General features: G+C 40.7%; 1 protein-coding gene across 13 annotated transcripts in view; it reads left to right on the top strand.

Annotated features, from left to right (window-relative positions):
- The window catches only part of CDH18 (cadherin 18), a 787,224-nt gene that overhangs the window by 706,057 nt on the left and 57,791 nt on the right, over nucleotides 1-23,376 (top strand). For 12 of the 13 annotated variants that reach the window (XM_072998510.2, XM_078391717.1, XM_078391712.1 and 9 more), the window contains 2 exons: nucleotides 11,523-11,710; nucleotides 19,142-19,395. In XM_072998510.2, the coding sequence (XP_072854611.2) occupies nucleotides 11,523-11,710; nucleotides 19,142-19,395 (442 nt within the window). Of the gene's footprint in view, nucleotides 1-11,522; nucleotides 11,711-19,141; nucleotides 19,400-23,376 lie in introns of those variants that run through there. The other variant, XM_078391721.1, reaches the window with a different exon arrangement.

Genomic DNA, 23,376 nt, shown 5'->3' with positions numbered 1-23,376 from the left:
GTATTTGCAAAATCTCATATTCGTCACAGTTTTCAAAGTCCTGACATGCCAAAACTTCTTTGTATCAACAAGATTTCCCAGCTTCTTGCAAACGTAAGACCCTGGGTTCTGTTTGTTCTTTCTCCCCCTCCCTTCCATTTTTTTCTGCACAGGAAACAACCAGTTCTGTGCAGTTTAATGTTTTTTCCAGTGAAGTCTGCTCAATAAAGGTGACAATTTGTGCAAGGATTGTAGCACCCTTCACAGTTTTATCTTTCCTCTGCTCTTTCCAGGGTGAATCATGTGCAGAAAAAAATGCCATTCTGCCTAGAAATGTAACCGTCCTGTGCAGCTTGATATTTCTTCTACGGGAAAATGACTGAAGCTTCTGAAATCTCCGAGATTTCTCTGGGGGAGGGGGAATCTCATGTAGAGAAATCTGTATTGTGAAAAGAAAAGAGTGTGCCCCATCCCCAGAGAGAAAAGCTGCAAGATTCACACCTCTGTGTTGTTAGAGTACATCTCTCATGCAGCCTTCCAGAAATGAGAAATGGTATGACACTCTGTCCAGCAACATCTGGAGAGCCACAAATTACCCCTTCTGGTCTAGGACTTAACTGTTGAATTCTTTCTGCAGTTGGTGTTTCTGCAGTTATTCTTTCACTAAGATTCATTTGCTTGCACGTAGCTAATCAAATCATAGCACTCAATGGAATGATGCTGAACATAGGGGCTAGGAAGCCTGGGCCAGTACTAATGAACTGCAAAACATATCAGGAGCAATCTGTCAGGAGAAGCAGCTAGCAAAATGGTGCTTTTGACTTCCCCATATTTTCCCCCACTTCCTACATTGTAGGAATGTAACTAAACTGGAAGGATGTCGCTGAAAATTGATAAAGAGCAGAGCTAAGCAAATGTATGCAAAGGCACAGATAGACAGACATATTCAAACACATTAGGCTTCATTTTTCACCACAGAGCATACTAATTAGCACTCCGGAACTCATACACAGCTTGGACACAGTCTTTCATCAGTTGTGGCCCCAGTTTTATGTTTGGTGGCAGGGATTTATAGATCAAGAAGGAAATATACCACACCAACTCTCATAGAGCAAATATGGACACCATAAGTATTGGTTACATTAGCAGAGGGCTAGTACAGAATAGAGCAATGGATTGATGCAGAAGGCAAACCAACTTCCACCCAGAGATCCCAGTCATCCAGCCCTCCCAGCCCACTTGCTTGGAAGATGATGGGATCAATGGAGATAGGTGCCACATGGGTTCTCAGCCACTATGTGGACCCTCCATTATCTGAGATGTGAGATTGGAGCAGATGTGAGGCTGGCAAGCCTTCTGAAAGCCCTTACTCCAAGGTCCCTTTGGGATTCTCCGTGATGTGATACAGGCACACAGGTGCTTTCAGCTCCAAACCAGATCCATTCAAATGTCTACAACTGCTGATTGCCATTCAGACAAAATGTTTACAAGGGTGGAAAGGAAAAACATCAAAGTGTATTTCGTAAATGATAATGCTAATTCCAGACTTGCTAGGCCAAACCTTATAAACTAAGGGGAGGAAGAAGCTCCAGTGCAGGGTGATGCTGCTACCCAGACTGATTGGATAGACATCTGTACTTGTCCAGTCCATGCTTCTAAGACCAAGCCCCAGTTGGCCGCCGGAGACATATATAGGTTGCTGGGATTTCCTCAGATGCCACTGTGAACATGGAAGATGACTGTCCATCTCTTAACCTGCCAATTCCAGACAACAGCGTTGGCCCATGGTATGTTGGGGGCTCTTTCTTTTCACAGTTCTTCAGATTTTGTAGCTCAGTTCTCCTCCTTAGTGGCTTCTCCCAGGCTTTGGAATGTATTGCCTCAAGAAGTCAGATTGGCCCCCTTCCCTCTTGTCCTTCCATCATCAGGTAAATACCTTCCTTTTCAGGTAGGCTTTTATGTGGTAAGTGTCTAGGGAGTGTTCTATTTTTTGGAAATTTACATATTTTAAAATATTTTTAATTGTGACAGCTCACCATTTTGGACTCACCACCATCTTTTCAAAGAGCAGTGTGGATTCCCTTAGCCTGCCTTAAGGGAATCCAGGCTGCCCTTTGCAAAGATGGCAGCTGCAGCTTCCCTACCCTAAATGAAGCCGCAGCTGCCATCTTTGCAAAGGGCAGCCAGTCTCCCTTTTTACACACTGTGGCTACAGAGGCCTGATGGAGACCTCGGCAGCAGCGGCAATGATTATGGTAAGGGGGTGTCAGTGGGGGTGGGGGGGTAAGGTAGGGAGAGGAAAGGGTGGGGGTAGGCTGTGGGGTGAGTGGTTGCCTATCGGCTGCTGATCAGTGGGACAGTAGGCAGAATGGAAAAGCCATAGGATGGCTTTTTTTCCCCTTTCAAATGCGGGATGAATAAAAATGGGGAAATATTCATCCCTTCATATTCTGGGGGTCTCTGGAACCCACAAATATGAAGGAACAAATATTTAACGAATCAGCGATTTTAGACGAATATCGCGATCTGTTTTTTTTTTTTTATTCCACCCCATGTCTAATTCTGACCATTATTTAAATGTTTTTTTTTCATACATAATGTTGTATGGTATGTTTTACTTGTTATTATCATATGATTTTAATTGTCGTGAGACTCCTTGAATACCCTGTGGGGAGAAAGGTGGCATATAAATAAATAAAATACATACATACATACATAAAGACATTAAAATGCATGGACTGGGCGAAATGTTTACAATTGGAGAAAAGTGTACAAAATATCTGAAATGTTGTATGCATGTCTCTTGATTTATTTTTCTATACTTTTCTCCCAATGCATATGTTAGGTGAAATGAGTCCAAAAATCCAGTCACTGTGCGAGATGTACCTGGTTGTAAGGAGGCATTCACCACTCTTCCTACCCACTCAACCAGTCCCTTTCTGGCAGCTTTTATGTGCCAGGAAGGCCATTGGTTGGGCAAACATGAGGTAGGCTTTACCTCTCTAAGGGTTCTGTCAGCATCATCAGGCTGCAGAAACTGAAACAGAAGCTCACTTCTGACAGATTTATACGGTACTGCTCTTTCTTTAAAAATAGCAGCAAAGGCACTGCACCTTTTATCGAGGGGAGTACAGTACTGGCTAGGAGTTAGGGAGTTTAGATCAGGAGTTCCCCAACAAATATTTACAGGTGTGTAGAGCCGGACCAATTTTCTCCGCTGAGAACAGGGCTGCAGTTTGGAAGGATGCGAAGAGAAAGTGCTAAGTAGGTTTGCATTAGCTGCTGTTGTGGCTGGGGTAGTTTGCTCAAATGATAGAGGAAGAAAATGTATCTGGGTCCCCACCTTCATCACAGAAATAATTATTTGGAGTTGCCTGCCTAGAAAGTGCACTGAAAGCAAAACGACCAGATCATTTAGGAGTAAACGAGCAATGCCCTTGTAAAGAGATGGAATATTAAGAGATACAAAGCACAGAATACTAGATGACATTTTACAGTTTTCACCCTTACCTGTGCTTGAACCAGAGGCTGTAGATTGTATATGCTTGCATCAGAGTACAGAGTGGGTTGCGGGGGGTGGGTGGGGGGAATCAAGTCATTTTAATCTTAATCTTAGAATTGCAGAGCTGGAAGGGACTTTATGGATTATTGAGCCCAGCCGCTGTCAAGGAGGCATTGTGGGGAATCAAATTCCCAACTTCTGGCTCCGCAGTCAGATACCTTAGCTACTGAGCCGTCCTAATAATCTTTTTGATTGTTTATGTACTCATCAAAGATGGCATGTGATCAGGACCTTACCAGTGTGCATAGTGGGGCAACTGCTTCAGGTAGCAGGAGTGGGTTATCACTAAATAGCAGCAAATTATTAGGACACTGGTGTTTTCGTGAAGGCTTTCACGGCCGGGATCTAATGGTTGTTGTGGGTTTTTCGGGCTTCTTGGCTGTGTTCTGAAGGTGGTTTTTCCTAACGTTTCGCCAGTCTCTGTGGCCGGCATCTTCAGAGCACACTTTGCTGTCCTCTGAAGATGCCGGCCACAGAGACTGGCGAAACGTTAGGAAAAACCACCTTCAGAACATGGCCAAGAAGCCCGAAAAACCCACAACAACCACACTGGTGTTTATTATTGTATTTCTGTTGCCAGAGATGGGGACAGGTGCTGGTAGGATCATTCACCTCATGTACCAAAATAAATTTGCTAACATTTGGTACTTTGTACCCTTTAAAAAAGGGATGTGCTGGCGCTGCAGGTTAAACAGCAGAAGCCTCTGTGCTGCAAGTTCAGAAGACCAGCAGTCATAAGATCAAATCCACGTGACAGAGTGAGCTCCCGTCACTTGTCCCAGCTCCTACCAACCTAGCAATTCTAAAGCATGTAAATGTGGGTAGATAAATAGGTACCACCTCGGTGGGAAGGTAATGGCGTTCTGTGCCTAGTCGTGCTGGCTACGTGACCACAGAAACTGTCTTCAGACAAACGCTGGCTCTATGGCTTGGAAATGGGGATGAGCACCGCCCCCTAGAGTCAGACACGACTGGACTAAATGTCAAGGGGAACCTTTAGCTTTACCCTTAATTCAATGATTAGGAGCGTCATTTTATGTTCTGCTCCAGCTGTAGCCAGATGGGACAACTGGGTCTAAGGCCTCCTGGCACCCAACTGTTTGGCCAGTCCTCTGCTGATCCATCCGCCTGAACAGCAACAAGCTAAACACAGGCTGCTGTGCAGTCCAATTTGTCCATCTGCAATTGGGGGTGGAATGTGCTTTTTGGCGCACATATCTAAAACATGCTAAGCCACTCTCTAAGATGCCAGAAAAGAAAAGAAACACATCCAGCATCATGTGCCAGGGCTAGAGGAGCAAAGCAATTGCCCAAGACTTCACCTAGTGATTCTAGGGGCAAGTCACTGCTGGTTGGGGCTGTAGCTGTCCACATGTAACATTCAGATTTGGTTCTGTGGAGGGAAGATTCATAATATGGATGTTTATACTACTGTATAATGCTGTAACTATAATTATAGTTGTCCTTTTTCCATGGACACCAAAAAATCACAAATAGGAATGTAGTTTTTTTCTTTACATACTATTCTATAAAACTTTAATTTTTTAGAAGAGATAGCCATGTTAGTCTTTACTAGTGTATCAAGCCAAAACAAAACAAAAGTAAAAAATAAAGAAAAAAATGTTGTGACATCTCGAAGACTTAACTACTATATTTTAATGTGAGCTTTTGTAAACAAGTCCACTTGCTCAGACATAGGAGAAATCCAAGGTACAGGATTCCATTAAAACATAAAGTCTGAAAATAACTGATGTGAAAACAAATCCCTATGTTGTTTCTCATCCTTATAAGTTTTGTTTTTATCAATTATTTACAGATGTGTATACTTTCCATGGTGATCTAGTTGGACATTTAAAGTGACTTGTTTTAGTTGTAGTCCTACCCAAATTATATGAAATGTAATCCTGTTGCTTTGCATAGTAAATTGCATTAGAGTAGGCCTATTCGAATCGACGAAACTTGCAGTGGCATCAACTCACTGAATTCCCAGTCATTCAATGGGCCCACTCTACTGTGATTTGCTGGAATAAGCAATAGGATTATTTTTATTTTATTTCTTTTAATGGTACAGTCATCAATGGAGTGACTCATACATTCTAAGACTCAAAATCCAATATTCATAAGCCTCATTTAGAGGTTTTCATCAAGGATGTGTACTTTGCAGGCATTTGCCTTCTTCTAATAAGCACAGTCTTACATGATAGCCATTCAGTTAAACACTTTGCTGAATTGAAGCTTGAAAGAATAAGTGGTCGGGTTTTATGAAGATGTGATGTATTCTTTATGCATGACAATGAAGCCTATTTCCTACTTTAAGTGCACAGCTAGCCACAAGCTTTACGGTGGAGTTGTAACTGGTGTCTCCATAATTATTATTTTTTATGTGAGCAGTTGCTGAATGAATGTTATATGATCACAAACGAGAAGACAGGCGGTCTGTGAAATTGAGAAGGGGAGGAACACCGTTAGGGAGATGATCTGTCTTCAAATACAGCCTATGCGTAGCAATTCAGAGCCCCTGTGCCATATATTCCAACTTGCACTAGTAAACTAGGTTGTCTGTTTGCAAACTTTCTGGGAGGCAAAACATGGAGGAAGAAAGTTAAGATAGGGTCTCTGTTGGAGGTGACTAGGTGCAGCTCACTTATGCTGAATATATATTTCTTTACATAGAAATTAGGGTTTGGGTTTTTTGGGGCTTTGTTCCGAAAGAGCAGAGAGCAACCATGATTGCCTGCATCACCATCTTAATGAGCTAGCATTAGGATTCCTAATTCCTCTCTGCATCAATGAACTTCGTTAAAACCATGTCACCAGTCATGGCATGGGCATAGATTTTGGCCTAGCTTTATTTTTTTTCTAGAATAAGAAGTCTCGATATGAGTGTACTCTACGGAGTGAGCCATTCTGATGTTCAGTGGGGAGGAAGGGCAAGGCCAGGAAGGAAACTCCAGGTATCTCCTATCAGTGATCATAGATAGCAAGGATTCCCGTCAGGCTTGCCTCCTTTCTTTGTGATTTATTTTTTCTCATGCCCCCCTTTTCCCCCCATTCCCTTTTGCTTCATTAGTGAGCTTGATCCAAGTGTCTATTTTAAAACTAATGCTGTTCCAACCCAGCTCCAGTCCAAACCACTAGTTAAACATAAGAAATGGTAGCCCTTGTCCATAATGCTTACACCTGGAGCTGCAGCTTAAATTTTTTATTTCAGTGCAAATGAATGTGTCATTATGTACATCTAGTTAATGTCTCCATCCCATTCCGATTCAGGATTCTAGGTCTGTTCATGAGTTGTAGATGTGAAATAGATGAGGTGTGGAGATAGTGAGTAATGGATGGCCATTCAGGAAGCTTCTCATTGAATAAATATTTGAACCAGAGTTTCCCTCCTCCAGTACCCAAAACAGTATTGCACACAGTCTGTGTAGCTGAAGAGGTGAATACAGGTTAGTGGGGTCAAAAGTCAGATGAACTGGACTAGGCCCACAAGGCAGATTTTTATCTTGTTATCTGAAGCAGAGCCTGGAAGACTGCATTTGAAAAGGAACTTTTTGCATTATTCATTATTTCTAGACACCAGACTGCAGTTATCACTATTGTTGTTATAATTGTACAAGAAATTTGTTTAAGCCTTAAATTATTAAAGCATAGTTTTGCTGTTACCAATGGGTTTGAGAAATACCTGTACATGGAAATGCTCTTTGTTTCCAACTAGTGGCCAATTGCGATATTGCACTGTAGAAATATTTAGAAAAAGACAAAATAATAATTTCTTTCTTATTTATGACTCATAAGAAAATGGCATAAAACCTGAACACTTCCTGTCAGGATGCCTTTAAAAGTGTATTATAAGGCAGAGGTCCCCAACTCCCGGTCCGTGGCCCAGTGCTGGTCCATGGACTGAGCTGGACTGGGCTGTGAAGACAGACCTCCCACCCGCCCCCCCCCATGCACTCACCCCTGCACAGCGTGTTTGCTCCTGTGCGTGTGCTCCAGCATGCCCATGCAAGCGCCATGCTGCTGTTTATGCATGCGCATGAGCATGCCCACACAAGTGCCATGCTACTGTTTGCACATGCGTGCGAGCGAGCGCCCGCATAAGCACCGTGCCACCATTTCTGCATGAGCATGAGAGAGAGAGAGCGCTCATTCATGCATGCACACGAGCGTGGGGATGCCCCACCTTCCCCAGCCAGTCCATGGGGTGAAAAAGGTTGGGGACCCCTGTTATAAGGTGTTTCCCTGTGTTTCTCAGAGCTGTTGGTAACAGGCTATAGTTTAAGAATTAACACAACAAACTTCTGGCAACAATTGACAGGATTATTTGCTACCTCCAAATAACTGGTGACATGTAACTATTGCATTTAACTAGTTACTTCAAAGCTTGGATGTGGAGAGGTACATCCATCCCAATGAGAATGGGATGCAATTAGTTGTGCTTTCCTATTTACCTGGAATGATGTGTTCATACATAGTGTCTTTACAACACAGTTTTAAAGCAAGTCAGAGTATGCCGAGATAAGCTTGTCTAGAAACATAATTCAGAAATTCATGGAGGGGCCTAACTGCAAAAATTGTTGGATATGTTTTCTGTTTTATTAATTTTTCACCTTGCTATGTTTTATTTCCTAAATTGTGCAGTGTTTTCTTAGAAGATTTGAACAGACTTTACTACTTTATAAAATCAACATGGTTTTAACAGCTAATGGGTTTGTCCCATGAGCAGCTCATGCCATGAATGTGGGCAGGGGATATTAGCCTGCCATTTCAGGCTGAGCAGACTGCCCCTGATATTATGGGCTGGCCCTAATATAACCAATATTAAAGATAATTAGGAGAGAACAGAAACCAGGAAATGTAGCTGCTATTCCTTTCTATCTAATGGATATACAGTGGTGCCCTGCATAGCGAGGTTAATCCATTCCGGATTAACCATCGCTATTCGGAAACATCGCTAAACGGAATAGAAAAACCCATTGGAACACATTAAACTTCATTTAAGGCGTTCCATTGGGCCCCAAACTCACCGTTCAGTGATGTTCCTTCATAGCACAGGCATTTTTGTGCCCTCGGTAAGCGAGGGCAGGGCGCGAAAACGCTGCGCACGGCCATTTTGGGTCTTCTGGCAGCCATTTTGGAACCACTGAACAGCTGTTCCCCCGACATCGCAATGTGACGATCGGTAAGCGAAACGCTTACCGATCGTCGCAAAGCGATTTTTGCCCATTGGAACCATTGGTATGCGATCGCATTAGGGATTCCAAAAAATGGATCGCTATGCGAATTCGTCATTAAACGGTGCGCTCGTTATGCGAGGCACCACTGTACTGCTTGAATATTTTGAAAGACAAGTGTATAGTTTAAAGCCATTCTAAGGATGGGGCTTTATTTAGAATGGCAAAGGAACTTACCATGAATTGAATTCTCCTTAACAACATCTGAGAAACAGAAGAAAATGCTAAAAGTTACATACCATATGAGAATCATAGACTCATCCAGTGCATGTTGTTTTTGTTATGTTATGTCAAGTCAAATCTGATTATGGAGATGGCCATTGTAGGAATTTCACAGTATGTGATATGTTCATTTCCACTTCCACTCCCACAGTGTGTTTCAGTTTGAACCCTGGTCTCCAAAGTTCTAGTCCAGCGCTCTACTCACTACACCACACTAGCTTTCATGTATGTTCACTTGTAAATCAATAGCACTGCGTTCAGGGAGATTTACACCAAATATGGTTGTTAGGAGTTCAATTCCCCACTTTTACATCCCAGAAGAGCCAGCCCGTGTAGCACTGAGCAAACTGAACAGTCCCAGAAGTGCCCCAGAAGATGGAACTGGTAAACCACCTTCTGAGTATGCCTAGAAAATCTTGAAAGGGATCACCATAAATGAGAATTGACTTGACAGCACACAATTATTATTATATATGTATATGATTCTGGTCTTCGAAAAGGAACAACTGGATGTGTAGAGGTATTTTCTAATTTTCCAGAGACGTTGATTGCTTTTTTATTTTTATTTTTTTATTTCATTATTATTGTCTGATTGATAAACACTGGTTGTATTTATATTGTAGCAGATGAGTATATATTGGTTTTGTTACAGTTCACTGGTCTCCTTGTTGATTTCTACCCTTCTGTTTGCATTATTTCTTTTTGATATTAAATTTTAAAATAATTCTGCAATTTTGAGTTCTGCAGCCCATGTTCCTTGGGGCAGCCAAAGTGGTTATCTGTACTGTATTGCTGCAGTCCGGACTACTATAATTTCAGCCCCATGGCTATTAAGCTTTTGTTTCTTTTAATAGTAGAGTCAGCTACTGAGTGCATGAATGTTCATTTAAGATATAATTTGGTTTGACTGAGTACCACAAAGCTTTGTGTGGTAACGTTCCTCACAATTGCAAGACACATAAATGTGAGAGGAGGAGAACTCACTCCAGGCTTTTTAAATTGCTTAGCTTTTAACATGGGGAGATTTACGGTCGTTCTTTCCTTGACCATTTGGGAGGAGAGAATGAAGAGACTGCAGAAGTGTTTTTTATATATCTATTTTTTCTCCCGAGGCTGCCAAGATATACATGTTGTTCTGGTTGTGAATGTCAAATAATTCTGTGAAAAGAAAGTGAAGATCTCAGATGCTTTATGTTGATTTAAAATGTTGCTCCTGTGCTTTAAAATGCCACAGCCTAAATACACAGTCTTTTATATAATACTGGAAAATGCTTGGTATTTTAAGAACCGAAAAAGAAAAAGAAAAAAAAAAGTCCTTCTTGCAGCTTGGATGGCTTTGCAAAGCATTAGGTTAGCTTTTCCCAACCCTCGACTTCCACCTATCCTGACCAGTAGCCAAGGAAGATGAGAGTAAATCCAAAAACATATGAGGACCTAAGGTTGAGGAAGAATGCATTAGAATCAGTTTGGCAAACTCCTGCAGTCCATAGGCTGCTCATACATATCCCTGGACTTTGAAGGTTCACCCCACCACATACCCCAAAAAATGTTTCTTACAAAAAATGTGGAGATTAAACTGAAAAATCCCCCTTGAATCTTCTGGAGTGCAGAATTTTTTAAAAAAATTAAAAATCATTTGGGGGGTACAAGTGTGTTGACAGCCCCTCAAAACACGGGAAAATTGACTCTCACACCCCTTAGAGGATACACGGGGACGTGTTGAGCCAAAAATGTTTTCTCAGGCCAAAATGTGACAGTGCCAGTGTGCTGGGAGCTCCAGCAATTCTGAGGAGTTGCCCTTTGGGCTCAGGGGGTTGGATGCATGCCCCCATGGGCCACATGGTGGCCACTGGTAGAATACAGTGATTTGTTGGGGCCACGTTTATCAGTGGTTGTTGTGATCATTTATTATGGCCAGTGCATCACAGAACAGTGTATTCTAGGAATAAGCAGGTGGGAAGGATTTCTGCCTTCAACTTTCATTTACGCAGCTCCTTTTGGCAACAAAAGCAGGAGTGACCAAATAAAGTTGGCAAAGGACGACCCCACCAGGATTCATCACAGGGTACATACTTCACTACTAACCCCCCTCAACAAAATTTGGCAACAAATCATGCTGGTGAAAACCCAGCTTTAAGCAAGCAATTTGGTTGCTTTGATCCCCTTGCTCCGTCGTCCGGTTTGCTGATGAATCTGTTTGCCAACTTATTACAAGCTATTTAAAGCAAATCAAAATACTTGCTCTAATTAAAGGTTTCCTGGGTCACTGCTGAACTTCAGCAGCACAGTTTGTCAACAAATGTTATGAGTTTTCCTTCTGTTCCTATTACTTCCCAGAGCATAGTGTTTTGCATTCTGACATGAGGGAATCAGTATTTTCATAATTTGCCCGTATAAACGTAGATTAGTGAAATAATATTGGTTATATTTCATTGCTAGTCATGTGTCCTATTTAGAATATGTGCTGGGTAACTTGAAATCCTCCTGAATCAGGAGATAGAAATGTTCTCCGATTTATTTTCCAGAACATTATCAGCTATACGTTCCTGAGTCAGCCCAAGTCGGTTCTGCGGTGGGCAAGATCAAGGCTAATGATGCAGACACTGGGTCAAATGCAGACATGAAATATACCATCATAAATGGGGATGGCTCTGGAGTGTTCTCCATATCAACTGACAAAGAAACACGGGAGGGCATTATTTCTTTGAAGAAGGTAAGCAAAACTTTTGAAGAGGTCACTGTGGGAAAGAATACTTGATGCTTCTAGACCTGTAATCCTAAACACACCAGAGATACAAAGAATATTTGCTAAATTCCTTGTTCTCACCAATTTAGGCTATCTCAACTTGATGAGACACCTTGAAAAGGAATGTTTAAGCCCTGTGAGATTCCTTGCCTCCAGGCAAGAGCAAGACAAGGAGTGTTATTCTTTCCTATCAAGGCCTCTGTAATTTCTGTAAACTCTTTGTGCAAAACTTGGGTCCTTTGAGAAATGAAGCACATGGGCATACTGCAAACACAGAACACCGACTGATTGTTAGAACAGACACAAACTCTTTTCCCAGTTCTAACCTTCTAACTCTTAAAAATCCACCCAACACAGCAGCACTCACTATGTCATTCTGTGCAAGTTGTCCTATCTGTACTAGTCTTATTTGCTTAAAATATTATAGTTTTTGTGCGTGCATTTTTGCTCATTTTTGAGGAAGTATTTTGCCATCTCGCAAGTATGAAGAACAATGTTGCAGTTTCCTGTCCTCACACAAGGACAAGACAAGTGAGGATTTATATCCTTGACGCACAGTAGCCAAACTGGAGGTAACAGTCAAATTCTGGTGTTTAAATGCAGAATCACTCTTATCAGGTACAAAGTGGAAAAGAGAATTAGCTCAAGACATTTTTCTACCTGAGGCAAACATGATGCCCCTCCTTCCATGTGAAGAAAACAACCAGATTAGCAGTGGAACTTCAATAAAGTCAGTGAGACAGTGTCCTCTAATACACCTGAATACAAAAAATATATGGCATAAACAGTTCTGTTCCCCCTCACCTCAGTGCTGCTCACCAGCCCTCAACACTTACTACCTCTCTCTTCCTAATAGAAGGCCAAGCTTTCCTTTTATGGTACAGTTTTTAAAGGGAGACAGGGACCTGTATGAGGAGTGCAGAACATTCCCCCCCCTCCAAATCATGATGTCCATACTCATGACTTATTCTCCTGCCCCCAGCAAAAGAAACCGGATTACTGAAGTTTAGCTGAAGAAATAATCTAGCTGGCAGAAGAACTCTAGAGGATAAGGGTACAAAGTGACAAGATGTTGCTTTCCTCACCCATACTTGAAAAACAATAACTCGTCCTTCTCTCCTTACATTGATCAGAATCGTTCCTTGGAACTGCTGTGATTGTATTTAATTTGGGTCTTAATTATAATAATTACTTGCTGTCAAGTTGATTCCAGCTTGCAGCAACACTTTCCAAGAGCTTCTAGGTATAGAGTTTACTCAGAAGTATGACTTCTAGCCACATGTACTATAGTAGGTAGAGCTACTATAGTAGGTAGAGCATTGCTCTCTTGAATAACACAGAGTGTATTTCAGCATGGTAGGTGGCAAGCAATTTGTGCACTGCTCTAAGTAGCACCAAACTTTTATTTAACAGAAATAAAAGAGAACCACCAGATGTCTTCTGCACTAAGGTATGTGGTAACAAAGACCACTGATTTCGTTACAATTAGGCTAACCAAGCAGCCATGAATCCTCAACAAAGTAGTATTGTTACTCCTCATTGCTTTAAAAAGTAACATGTCACAGGTAACAGTGTTACTTCTAATGTGCTAATTTCAAGTTTTCAACAGTTTGTGTCTAGTGTGTTCTCAAAGTGAAACAGAGAATCCTTGATAAGGGCTAGTTCAAATATTCCACATTCTGTAAATCAAATAGACATGGCAGGATTTGGTGGCATGTCCATCATGCCTGTGAGATGTAGAATATGTGAGGGATATGTAAAATTATATATGCATTTTCTTGTCCTCAGCATCCTCCCACTCCCATATGTTCCTTCATACAAGGATGCATATTAACTTATGCTTTATAGGATTTCCAGAAGATATGACTTCTTCCTCCTCCTCCTCCTCCTCCTCTTTCTTGGTCCCTGCCCAAACATTCACACAATCCTAAATGATTTTCTTAAAATTCAATGATCTCCAGGCTCTGCTCAAAGCAATACAAAGGAAACATGTACAGAGAGTTGCATCAAAATTACTAAGCAGAATATATTGCATAGAGCAGTTCTCTTAGCAGGATCCAAGATTTATTGTCTGCCATTCTTGGGTTTTTATTTTTGTTTTTGTTACACTTGCATGACACCTAATGTGAAAGCTGATGCAAGTGAGCTTCTGATTTTTAATGCATCGATAGAGATTGCTTCAAACTCTCACAGAGTCCTTGCAGAATCACAAAGCTAGTAAGGCTGTTTTCTTTAAAAGCATGGCAAGAGGACTGCAGTTGTAATAAATGCAATCTATTCATTAATCAGAAGGTTATCCATTTGTATTAATCATGTATTATAATAAATATATTTTATGCTGCCCTTTTTATTCTTATGTTCAAAGCATACAGAGATTGTTTGTATATCACAACAGAAAATATCAGGAGACGTAAGTGACTGATGGCATAGTCTTTACTCATGTCTACTCTGAAGTATGTCTCAGTGAGTTCAGTGGACGTTGCAATCAAGTAAATGTTGTTGTAGTCATTACAGAAAAGGCCATGTGGTGGTGCTGGGGGTAGTGTTACACTTCGAATAAGCTGAAAATAAGCAGTTCAGCAAAGTTTGACCTGGCATGATTTGGACATGGTATTTCCATACAGAGGAATAAATATTATTTGAATTGATTTGTATCTTCCCCTATTTCATAAGGGCCCAGAATGGCTCTTAATTTACATACATTTTTGTATTGTTTTATTTAAAGAATTCATAAGCTGCTCTTCTGCCTACCAGGGCCTTTAGAGCAATGTACTAAAACCCCCACTTGCTGTTTTATCATTCTATGTGCACCCCATTCTTTGCCATTCCACAAACTACCTAGAATAAAAGGAATACATAAGTACTGTCTTCTATTTTCTCCTGAATTACATCAAAGGAATAGCATATAAAACATGCAAAGGTTATGAGGCAGCACCGTGGACACTGAACCATTTAGGCCTTGCTTGGCTGGAAATACTGATGGCTTCTCCATTTATGTTGACCAGGTTAGCCAAACAAACAGAAAGATCTATTTTAAAAAAGTTCTCTGGTTTGGAAAGGTTGGTGGCTTCGTGATTGAGTTGGGAAACCATCAACATTGCCCCTCTAGTCACATTCCCTGAAGGATCAATATTATTCCCTCTATAAAGTAACAACTCTCCTGGTGTGCAGAGGAATAAAATATGGAGAAAATATTTTTACTGTCCACCTTGAACTTCTTTGACAAGGACTTCTTGCTGAACCAGTCAAAGGAAGAAGCATGATGTTCTCAAGACTCTTAACAGTAGTACATAACCTTAGGTCCCCAGGTGTTCTTAGGCTAAAACTCCCAGATGCCTTCACCATGAGCCATGCTGGCCATGATTTCTGGGAGTTGTACTGCAAGAACATTTGTGGTTCCAAGGCTGAGAACCACTGCTCTAGGATATAAAGAGGAATATGAGCTATCATTGGTTACTATTGAGCTTGTTTCCATAGCAAGGCTTCAGAGCTATATATGGACTGGTTATCAGGCAATGTCTCTTGTATTCTGTCAATACCATGACTATTTTCCAAGGACTCCTACTCCTGTTTCCTTTTCTGTGCTCATAGTTTTAGTCTCCAATTGTCACACCTGCTGAATTTGATGCCCTCCTTCCTTCCTTCCTTCCTTCCTTCCTTCCTTCCTTCCTTCCTTCCTTCCTTCCTTCCTTCCTTCCTTCCTTCCTTCCTTCCTTCCTTCCTTCCTTCCTTCCTTCCTTCCTTCCTTCCTTCCTTCCTTCCTTCCTTCCTTCCTTCCTCTTTTTGGAAAACTAGCAGTGAAGGCAGATACGTATAGTTAAATTCAAATAAAAACAAGTGTTATTAACAAATTAAAAGCACACACAGATCAATGAAAAGGAACAACTGCTCCAGTCAGTTATTAACTGGGCTGATGGCACACGCTGTCTGAGGAGAACAATGTGTGCCTGCTAGGAGGACAAGAAGGAGAGGACATTTGGCAAGCAGTTCCCCATCTTGGGAATGGCCAGTGGGAATGAGAAAATGTCCTGAGCTGAAACCTGTGAACACACATCTTTGCATATAACTTCCTCTCTCTGAAATTTGCCAGTCCGGGCTACAGTAGAAAACTGAGCTTAGCACTGTCTACCAGCATTTACTTCATAAGAGTACCTTGGGCCAACCTATTTCAAGCCAGGTTTTTTGGCATACAGTATAATGACTTTTGACTGAGCTCAATGTTAATAGTCCTGAATAACCAGTTGGTGCCTCTCAGAACTGTGGACTTCTGGAATGATGAGGAGATTGCCTTTTAGTGTACCTAAGCCACTCAATACATTTGGGAGAAGAGGTTAATGTAATAGGAAAGAAATAATGGTTACTTAACATCCATACTCCAGTGTCATGCTTTCTATAAAACAACCTTGTTCACTTCTGTGGGACTTCCTCATTAAGTCTCACAATTGTCCTGTTAAATGCTTCCATGTGGGTGCACCATCACACATAGAAAGGCTGTTGGTAAAAGAAACAATCTTTCTCATTATCATAAAAATGTCTGGCTATGTAAAAGGCAGCTATTTTGCTGAATGTATAGCCCAGATTTAATGACCATGAACTTGTATCTACGTGGAGAAAAATATAACACTGTGAACCAATGTGTACAAGAGGACTACTATTTACGCACTGCTTTTAATGTGCAAAGCAGTGTATTCTCATGTTGCTACCAAGTTACTGCCTTTACCACTCATTTATGGTTAGGCGACTGAAGAAGGAGGATCACAAATGATTTGATTTGAGCCACTGAGAAAGTTGGCTTAGCATTCAGGCTCCTAGGGCCCAGGGATGTGTGAACGTCTGCCTTCTTTCCATATCAGCTTTGGACATGCAGACTGATCATACAGGCACTCTCCTGTCCTCTACCACAATTACACATTTCCAGACCTAATGACTGAATAAGGCTTCCATGTAATCGGAGAAGGACTGAAGATTGGTCTTGTAGTTAATGCTGTAAATTGTTTCCCTGCAAATTATTCTGCTTTGTAGCAGTCTATATTGACATCTTTTCTTCACATCATTTATAATATAATACATAAGCCTTGGGGCGGTGAGTCAGTGATACGTATGCAATGATTTAGCTGCAGGTAGGGACAGCAATATTCTCTAAATTACATTGTTTTTCAAGGAAGCGAAATATATTCATTTTATGTTTTCCCTATTTCACCAAGAGATTTGACAGTTCAAGAAAAGTTTTTCCTCTGAAATGCATTAGAAAATAGGAATATTTGGTTAGCTGAACAAATTAAGTAATGAAGAAATATGAAACAGATTTCATCTGTCTTTCTGTATCCAGGTTGTCTATCCAAGTTCCATATTTCAGAGTAAATATAAATGTCTGTATTATGTTATTCAATTAGTTGATCACAAGTCTCCAGTCACCTCAATCAAACCATATCAGACCCTACTATTGTATACGTCTTCAGCAAGAGCAATTTTATTGAGGCAACCCATGTGATGTAGTGCTTGAAATTCTGGACTGGACTTGGGAGATCTATGTGCATATCTTCGTTGGGACATGAAAGTCACTGGGTGGTCTCCGGCTATTCACTTGCTCTCAGCTTGATTTACTTTGTAGTATACAGCAAAAGAGCAGTATATATCACCCCAAGTTCAAGGATAAGCAAGATAAAGGCATGTGCAGTGAATACATGTTTTCATGCCACTATAGTATGGTGGATAGAGTAGTGTATTGTGGTGGGTAAAGTGATGGATCAAGACTCAGGAGACTTGAATTCAAATGTCTGCTTCACTGTGGAAAATTTCTCAGGGGGGAGTGGTAAAACTCTGAAAACCCTATCATTGTTGCTATAACATTGAATGTGCCTTGACAGCACATTATGAACAAGTTACTAAATAAACGAACAAACAGTGGAGTAGATTGTTGACAACTGTAGCTGTACTTATATGCATTTAAAATTCACAAAGAACGGTCACACAGCTGTTTTTGTACTTTTCACAATTCCACTGTTCATACATTTTTTTCTGCAACAGTATGTGAAGGCAAAACTGGTCATTAGAGATGGCCCATCTTTAGAAATGAAAAGTGATTACAATTGAAATTATGATGGTGTTCAAAAATGTGATTCAGATGATCTGCTCTATCTGAGAAATTAGAATGACAAAGAAAAAAATGTGTTCTTGTCCTGAAGGCTACTCAGAAAGCAAAACTCCTATTGTGACAGTCCACACTATCAGCTCTTAGGAAATCCCCTCTTTTAGTAGGAAGCTATCTGTAATAAATAGTTGGACCCTAAATGTGTCTGTACATAAATACATTTCTGCTAACTGAGGACAACAGTTCGGTGCTTACTTCATAATAAAAGCCCAATTTTATGTATTGTTATTGAAAAGCAACTTGTGAGCATTTCTCAGAAGGAAATGCACATGCATTTACACCTTAGATTTGTTAGTTCCAGTCTTGTAGGGGAAAATGTGTCAATAAAATTCCTTTTGTCCTTCATCTGTCATTTATTTGGCATTTCAATGGGGCACTCCATTATTTGCTTGACCAGTGAGTGCCAGGAAGTGTAGTAGCTGACCTAACCTGGTAGAATTGCCTGTGAAATTAGCTTTACAGAATCACATGCAATAAGGGGATTCTGTCATGAGACTGTTTATAATTTTGCAGCAACAAACTAATATAGCTACACATCTAACATTTGTAAATAAACTATTCAGCTCAAGAAAACCACATGACCTAAGCATTCTGCCAGCTCCCCAGCACAGCAAATGATTGGGGGTGGGGGGTGGGGGAGGCGGTCTAGCTTTTTTCAGGTCATTTGGAGATAGGCATCATACTGTTCCCACTTGCCCCAACTGGCAATGGTCATTACTGCCCTGTTGATAATTGAGTGGGTGTTGAGGTCACTGTTGCAGAAGCAGCTTTGGGGAGATGTATGGCAGCCTTAAATAAATTCTGTTACACACTTCCTTGGTTAGTAAGGCCAGACGTGGCAATATAACAAGCATGGCCTTGTACTTTCCTCCCTCTGTGCTTCAGAAAGAAGGGTTCCTCTTCTTTATTATACAATATTGACAGAGGCATATTGATTGTCCAACAATACGCTGGGAACATTCATTTCTTTCAAGAGTCAGATGCTATTATGAATTTTGCCTAGCATTTTCAAACAAGAGGAAGTAGAGGCATAATAAAATATTATGAAAACATAAGAGATGCTGTATGAAGCTGGCACACACGAAGTGTAGGAAAGGCAGTTGTCACTAAGGCTGTTAGAATCCTGTAGACAACACTGGAGTCGGAAAGCTCATCTGGCAGGGAGTAGTCAAAGTAGGAGTACAATGTGAGAAATCAACAAAGGCCCAGTTCACAATGGTAATGCCGCATTTCTTTTCTTCCCACAGCCACTCAACTATGAAAAAAAGAAATCCTATACTCTTAATATAGAAGGAGCAAATACCCACCTCGATTTCCGCTTCTCACACTTAGGACCTTTTAAAGATGTAACTATGTTGAAGATCATTGTTGGGGATGTGGATGAGCCTCCATTGTTCACTCTGCCTTCATATGTCATGGACGTTTACGAAAATGCCAAGATTGGAACTGTTCTGGGCACAGTGACGGCGCAAGATCCAGACAGCACTGGCAATGCAGTCAGGTAGGGTGATATTCACTAAGTTTCCTTGAAATGAAACAACATGTGTCCAGAAATTTAAAAGGGGAGTTTCATATGTGTTCTTTATAAAGCTGAACGATGGAAACCTTTGGCTTGGTCAGTTTAGCTGTGATAAACACTTGTTTTAATGCATTTATTAGTATGGGATTATGTAAGGTGTGGTTTAATAACTATCAACCCATTTTAATTTCTATAGGGGGAAGGGCCTAGAGAAAATAGAGAGGTTTTAAGAACCCTGTTGTGCCATAACAGCAAAAAGAATACTCAAACTCAATGAGTTGTGCCATAGTTAATGTCATTATAAGCTGGATTATAGTGTTACCCAGTTTACTCTGCCTTTCTGCATTCCATCCCTCGCCCAGGGTGGTGGTGGTTTTTTTAATTTTAATTCCATGTGTTTTTGCTCCAAGCCAGCAGAGGATTCTGTGTTCTACACCCACAGCAATTGATAGGTCCACAGGTTATCCAGCCCAGTGTTCGGTCTGCAAGGAGAGAAGAGACTGTAGAAGGACATATTTTTCTCATTTGTAACTGCAAAGTCCATATTGCCCTCCCTTGGTCCCTCCCTTACCCCAATGAAGAATTCTGCTAGAACTTAAAAGTTTGCCATCTTTATAGCTGTTTTTAGGGAGCTAGTAAAAGTACTATTATGTTATGTGTTGTCAAGTCAGAAATGAGTTATAGTGACCTTAACAGGGCTTTCAAGGTAAATGTGGCTTCCACACCCTCAGTGAGCATCCATGGTTGAGTGGGAATTTGAACCTAGGCCTCCTGAGTCCTAGTTTGTCACTTCATCCACCTACATCCCACTGGGTATCCCAGTAAAATATTCTCCAAGCCACAATTTTGTTCCTGTGGATGGATCATATGCCTGCTTTTTCTCTTCATACGTTGAATATCTTTGTGCATTGAAAGACTAATGCAGCATATTATTTTCTGTAAAACCACAATATTATATCTATTATTATTTCATAATCACAAGAGTACACAACACAAGAGTACACAACTATACAAGCATTATGCCTGAAACAGAGAAACAGACTTGCAGTTTCCATGATTGGGAACCCTTATAAGCTATGGTTCCAATTAGCAAGCACTCTCATACAGCTTCAATGTGAATGTTTATTTATTTAAAATGTTACTGCCATGCCATTCTCCTTAAAAAGGACCAAAGATAATCATTACAGACAATATTTGAAGTTAAAACAGTAATATACAAATACAGTGGTGCCCCGCTAGACGATGTTAATTCGTTCCATTGAAATCACTGTTTGGCGAAAACATCGTCTAGTGAAAAACCTTTCCTCATTGGAATGCATTGAAACCCATTTAATGTGTTCCAGTGGGGAAGATACCTTGTCGTCCTGCGAAGATCGCCCATAGGGAAGCTGCCTTGCGAACCACCGATCAGTTGTTCTAAATCGCTGTCTTACGAAAAACGGGCCCGAAAACACCCGTTTTGCGAAGATCGCCACTAGGGAAGCCATTTTGCAAACCGCCACTCAGCTGTTCTAAATCGCCGTCTTGTGAAAAAACAGTCTGCGAAGCACGGACCAAATCACCATCCAGCGAAATTCCCCCATAGGAATCACTGTTTTGCAAAGCAAAATGGCGGTCGCAAAATGTCATCATCATGCAGATTCCTCGTTCTGAGGTGTAATTGTTTTGCGAGGTACCACTGTACTAAAAAGTATCAAACAAATACCACTTTAAGAAACATTAAGAAAAAGCAATACCAAAAGCACATTCAAAGCAGTAAGGCACAAGAATCCATTTAGAAACCGCAGTCAGGCAGCCAGTCACTCAGGAAAAGCTTGCCAGTAGACAAATGGGTTTTGCCTGCTTGCAGAAGGATAGCAAAGATGGGGGCAGCCTGGCCTCCTGTGGGAGGGAGTTCCAAAATCTGGGAGCAGGAACTGAAAAGGCCCTCTTCCATGTCCTCACCAAATGCACCCGTGAAGGTGGCAAGATCGAAAAAGGTCTCCTCTGATTATCTTAATGCCTGGGCCGGCTCATAAAGGGAGACACAGTCCTTGAGGCAGCTTGGGCCCAAGTCGTTTACAGAACTGAATATAAGAACGTATGAATATTGTGTAACTAACAGATTCCTGTATCTTTAAGACTGGGGACGTTTGAATGTTATACCTAGGCAGCCCTCCTATATGATTACAAGGTTTGAACCATTAAGAAGGAGATGCTTGATAGACTAAATGCTTTTTTAAATGTGGACATAAAGAATAAGGGCATATGTATGGGAAGGTGTTCAAAATCTTGACAGATAGTGCTAATATGTGAGCATTCCTTATGGAAACCTGACCAGTACTGGAAGGGGGGGGGATAATGGAATCATTAACTACAAATGTTCACCTATATGAGAATACTCCATGTGTATTAAGAAGCGTGATTTGTGTGGGAACTAAGATTGTATACTCTATCTCTGAGTACTATTCTCTTCTTCAAGGAATGCTCTGGCAACGTTTAACTTTCTCAAGACCACACAGACTTGCTTTTCTCTTACAAGGCCCAGCAAGCAATCAGGCTCTTAACACCTGTCCCCACGGCCAGGTGGTCCTATTCGCTGCAGTCCAGTTAACTGTGACCATGTTTATTATCTGCCCAAGTCACTGAATCATCAAAAGCAATGAGTTCTAAACTCTGCAGAATTTTAATAATCACTATGTTTAGCCTTGAGAAAAGAAGACTGAGGAGAGAGATCAGAGCACTTTTCAAATAGCTGAAAGGCTGTCATACAGAGGAAGGACAGGATCTGTTCTTGATTATCCCTGAATGTGGAATACGCAATAGTGAGCACAAGTTACAGGAAGCCGGATTTGGGTTCAATATCAGAAAAACTGTACTGTTAGAGCAGTACGACGATGGAACCAATTACCTCAAGAGGTAGTGAATGCTCCAACACTAGAGGCATTCAAGGGAAATTCAGACATCCACCGGGCAGATATCCTGTCATTTGTTTTCCTGCATTGAGCAGGGGGTTGGACTCGGCCTTATAAGCCTCTTCCAACTTCATGATTCTATATTTACTGTCTACTAAAATGCTTTACAGTTTTTAAGTCCTTTTGATGATCCAGATTTGAATTATCTAAGTTTCAAAGGCTTTAAGTGGTCTCACCGTATGGCTCTCTACTGGTAAACCGGCAAATATGGTAATTTGATATAATTGCATCCGGGTACATTTTGTCTGCCTCAGTTGTTTCTTTTAGTGTTTACTCATTTTTGGGTTTACCCTGTACAGTATAATCCTCTTATATTTCTAGCTGCTGAATTTGCAGTTGTCAATAACAGCGAATGGCAAAGAAAGGACATAAGTGGTGGTCTTCTGATGATAAATAATTTCTCATTTTTTTTCTCCACTGACCGTGGGGTTTTCAAAAGGAGATTTTATATATTAAACTTGGTTTGTCTCTTGTATGACCAAAATGGGAGACTGTGTTATATCTGTTTGTTCCAATGATATTCCATAGACATTCTTTAAGATTAAAGTATTAAAAATTGTTTTATCTGATAAGTATCTCAGTAAAATTGTAGATTTGATATTCCCATACACTCAAACTCAGAAAGTCTGTTCAGTGTTTTGGATTAAATCTTGACATTATTATAGTGACTATGAATTGTAAATATGTTTTGCCATTTCTCAACAATTTTCTGAAATTGGGATTGGTAATACCTGAAATAAGCAAGTTGATAGTAAGGACATCTTAACTGTTGCAGCTTTATTCTCACTTAGAAAATTGTGTCTAGCATTTTTGTTTTGATATGGTACAGTACTAATGTTTAAATAGAAATATTTTTCAGGAAGTGGGAGGCATTTTTTTTCTTCAAAACCATATAAAAGATTGTGTTGCTGTCTGTAAATATATGAATTCTGATGGTTAAAAAAAAGCCCAACAAGGTAAGATTAGCATAGATGCTTTGGGGGAAAAGTACCCAAATCTTAAATGGATT

This window comes from Pogona vitticeps, chromosome 4 (genome assembly GCF_051106095.1).
Source record: "Pogona vitticeps strain Pit_001003342236 chromosome 4, PviZW2.1, whole genome shotgun sequence".
NCBI lineage: Eukaryota > Metazoa > Chordata > Lepidosauria > Squamata > Agamidae > Pogona > Pogona vitticeps.
Note: the sequence above shows the minus strand (reverse complement) of the source record. Positions and strands in the feature narration are given on the sequence as shown.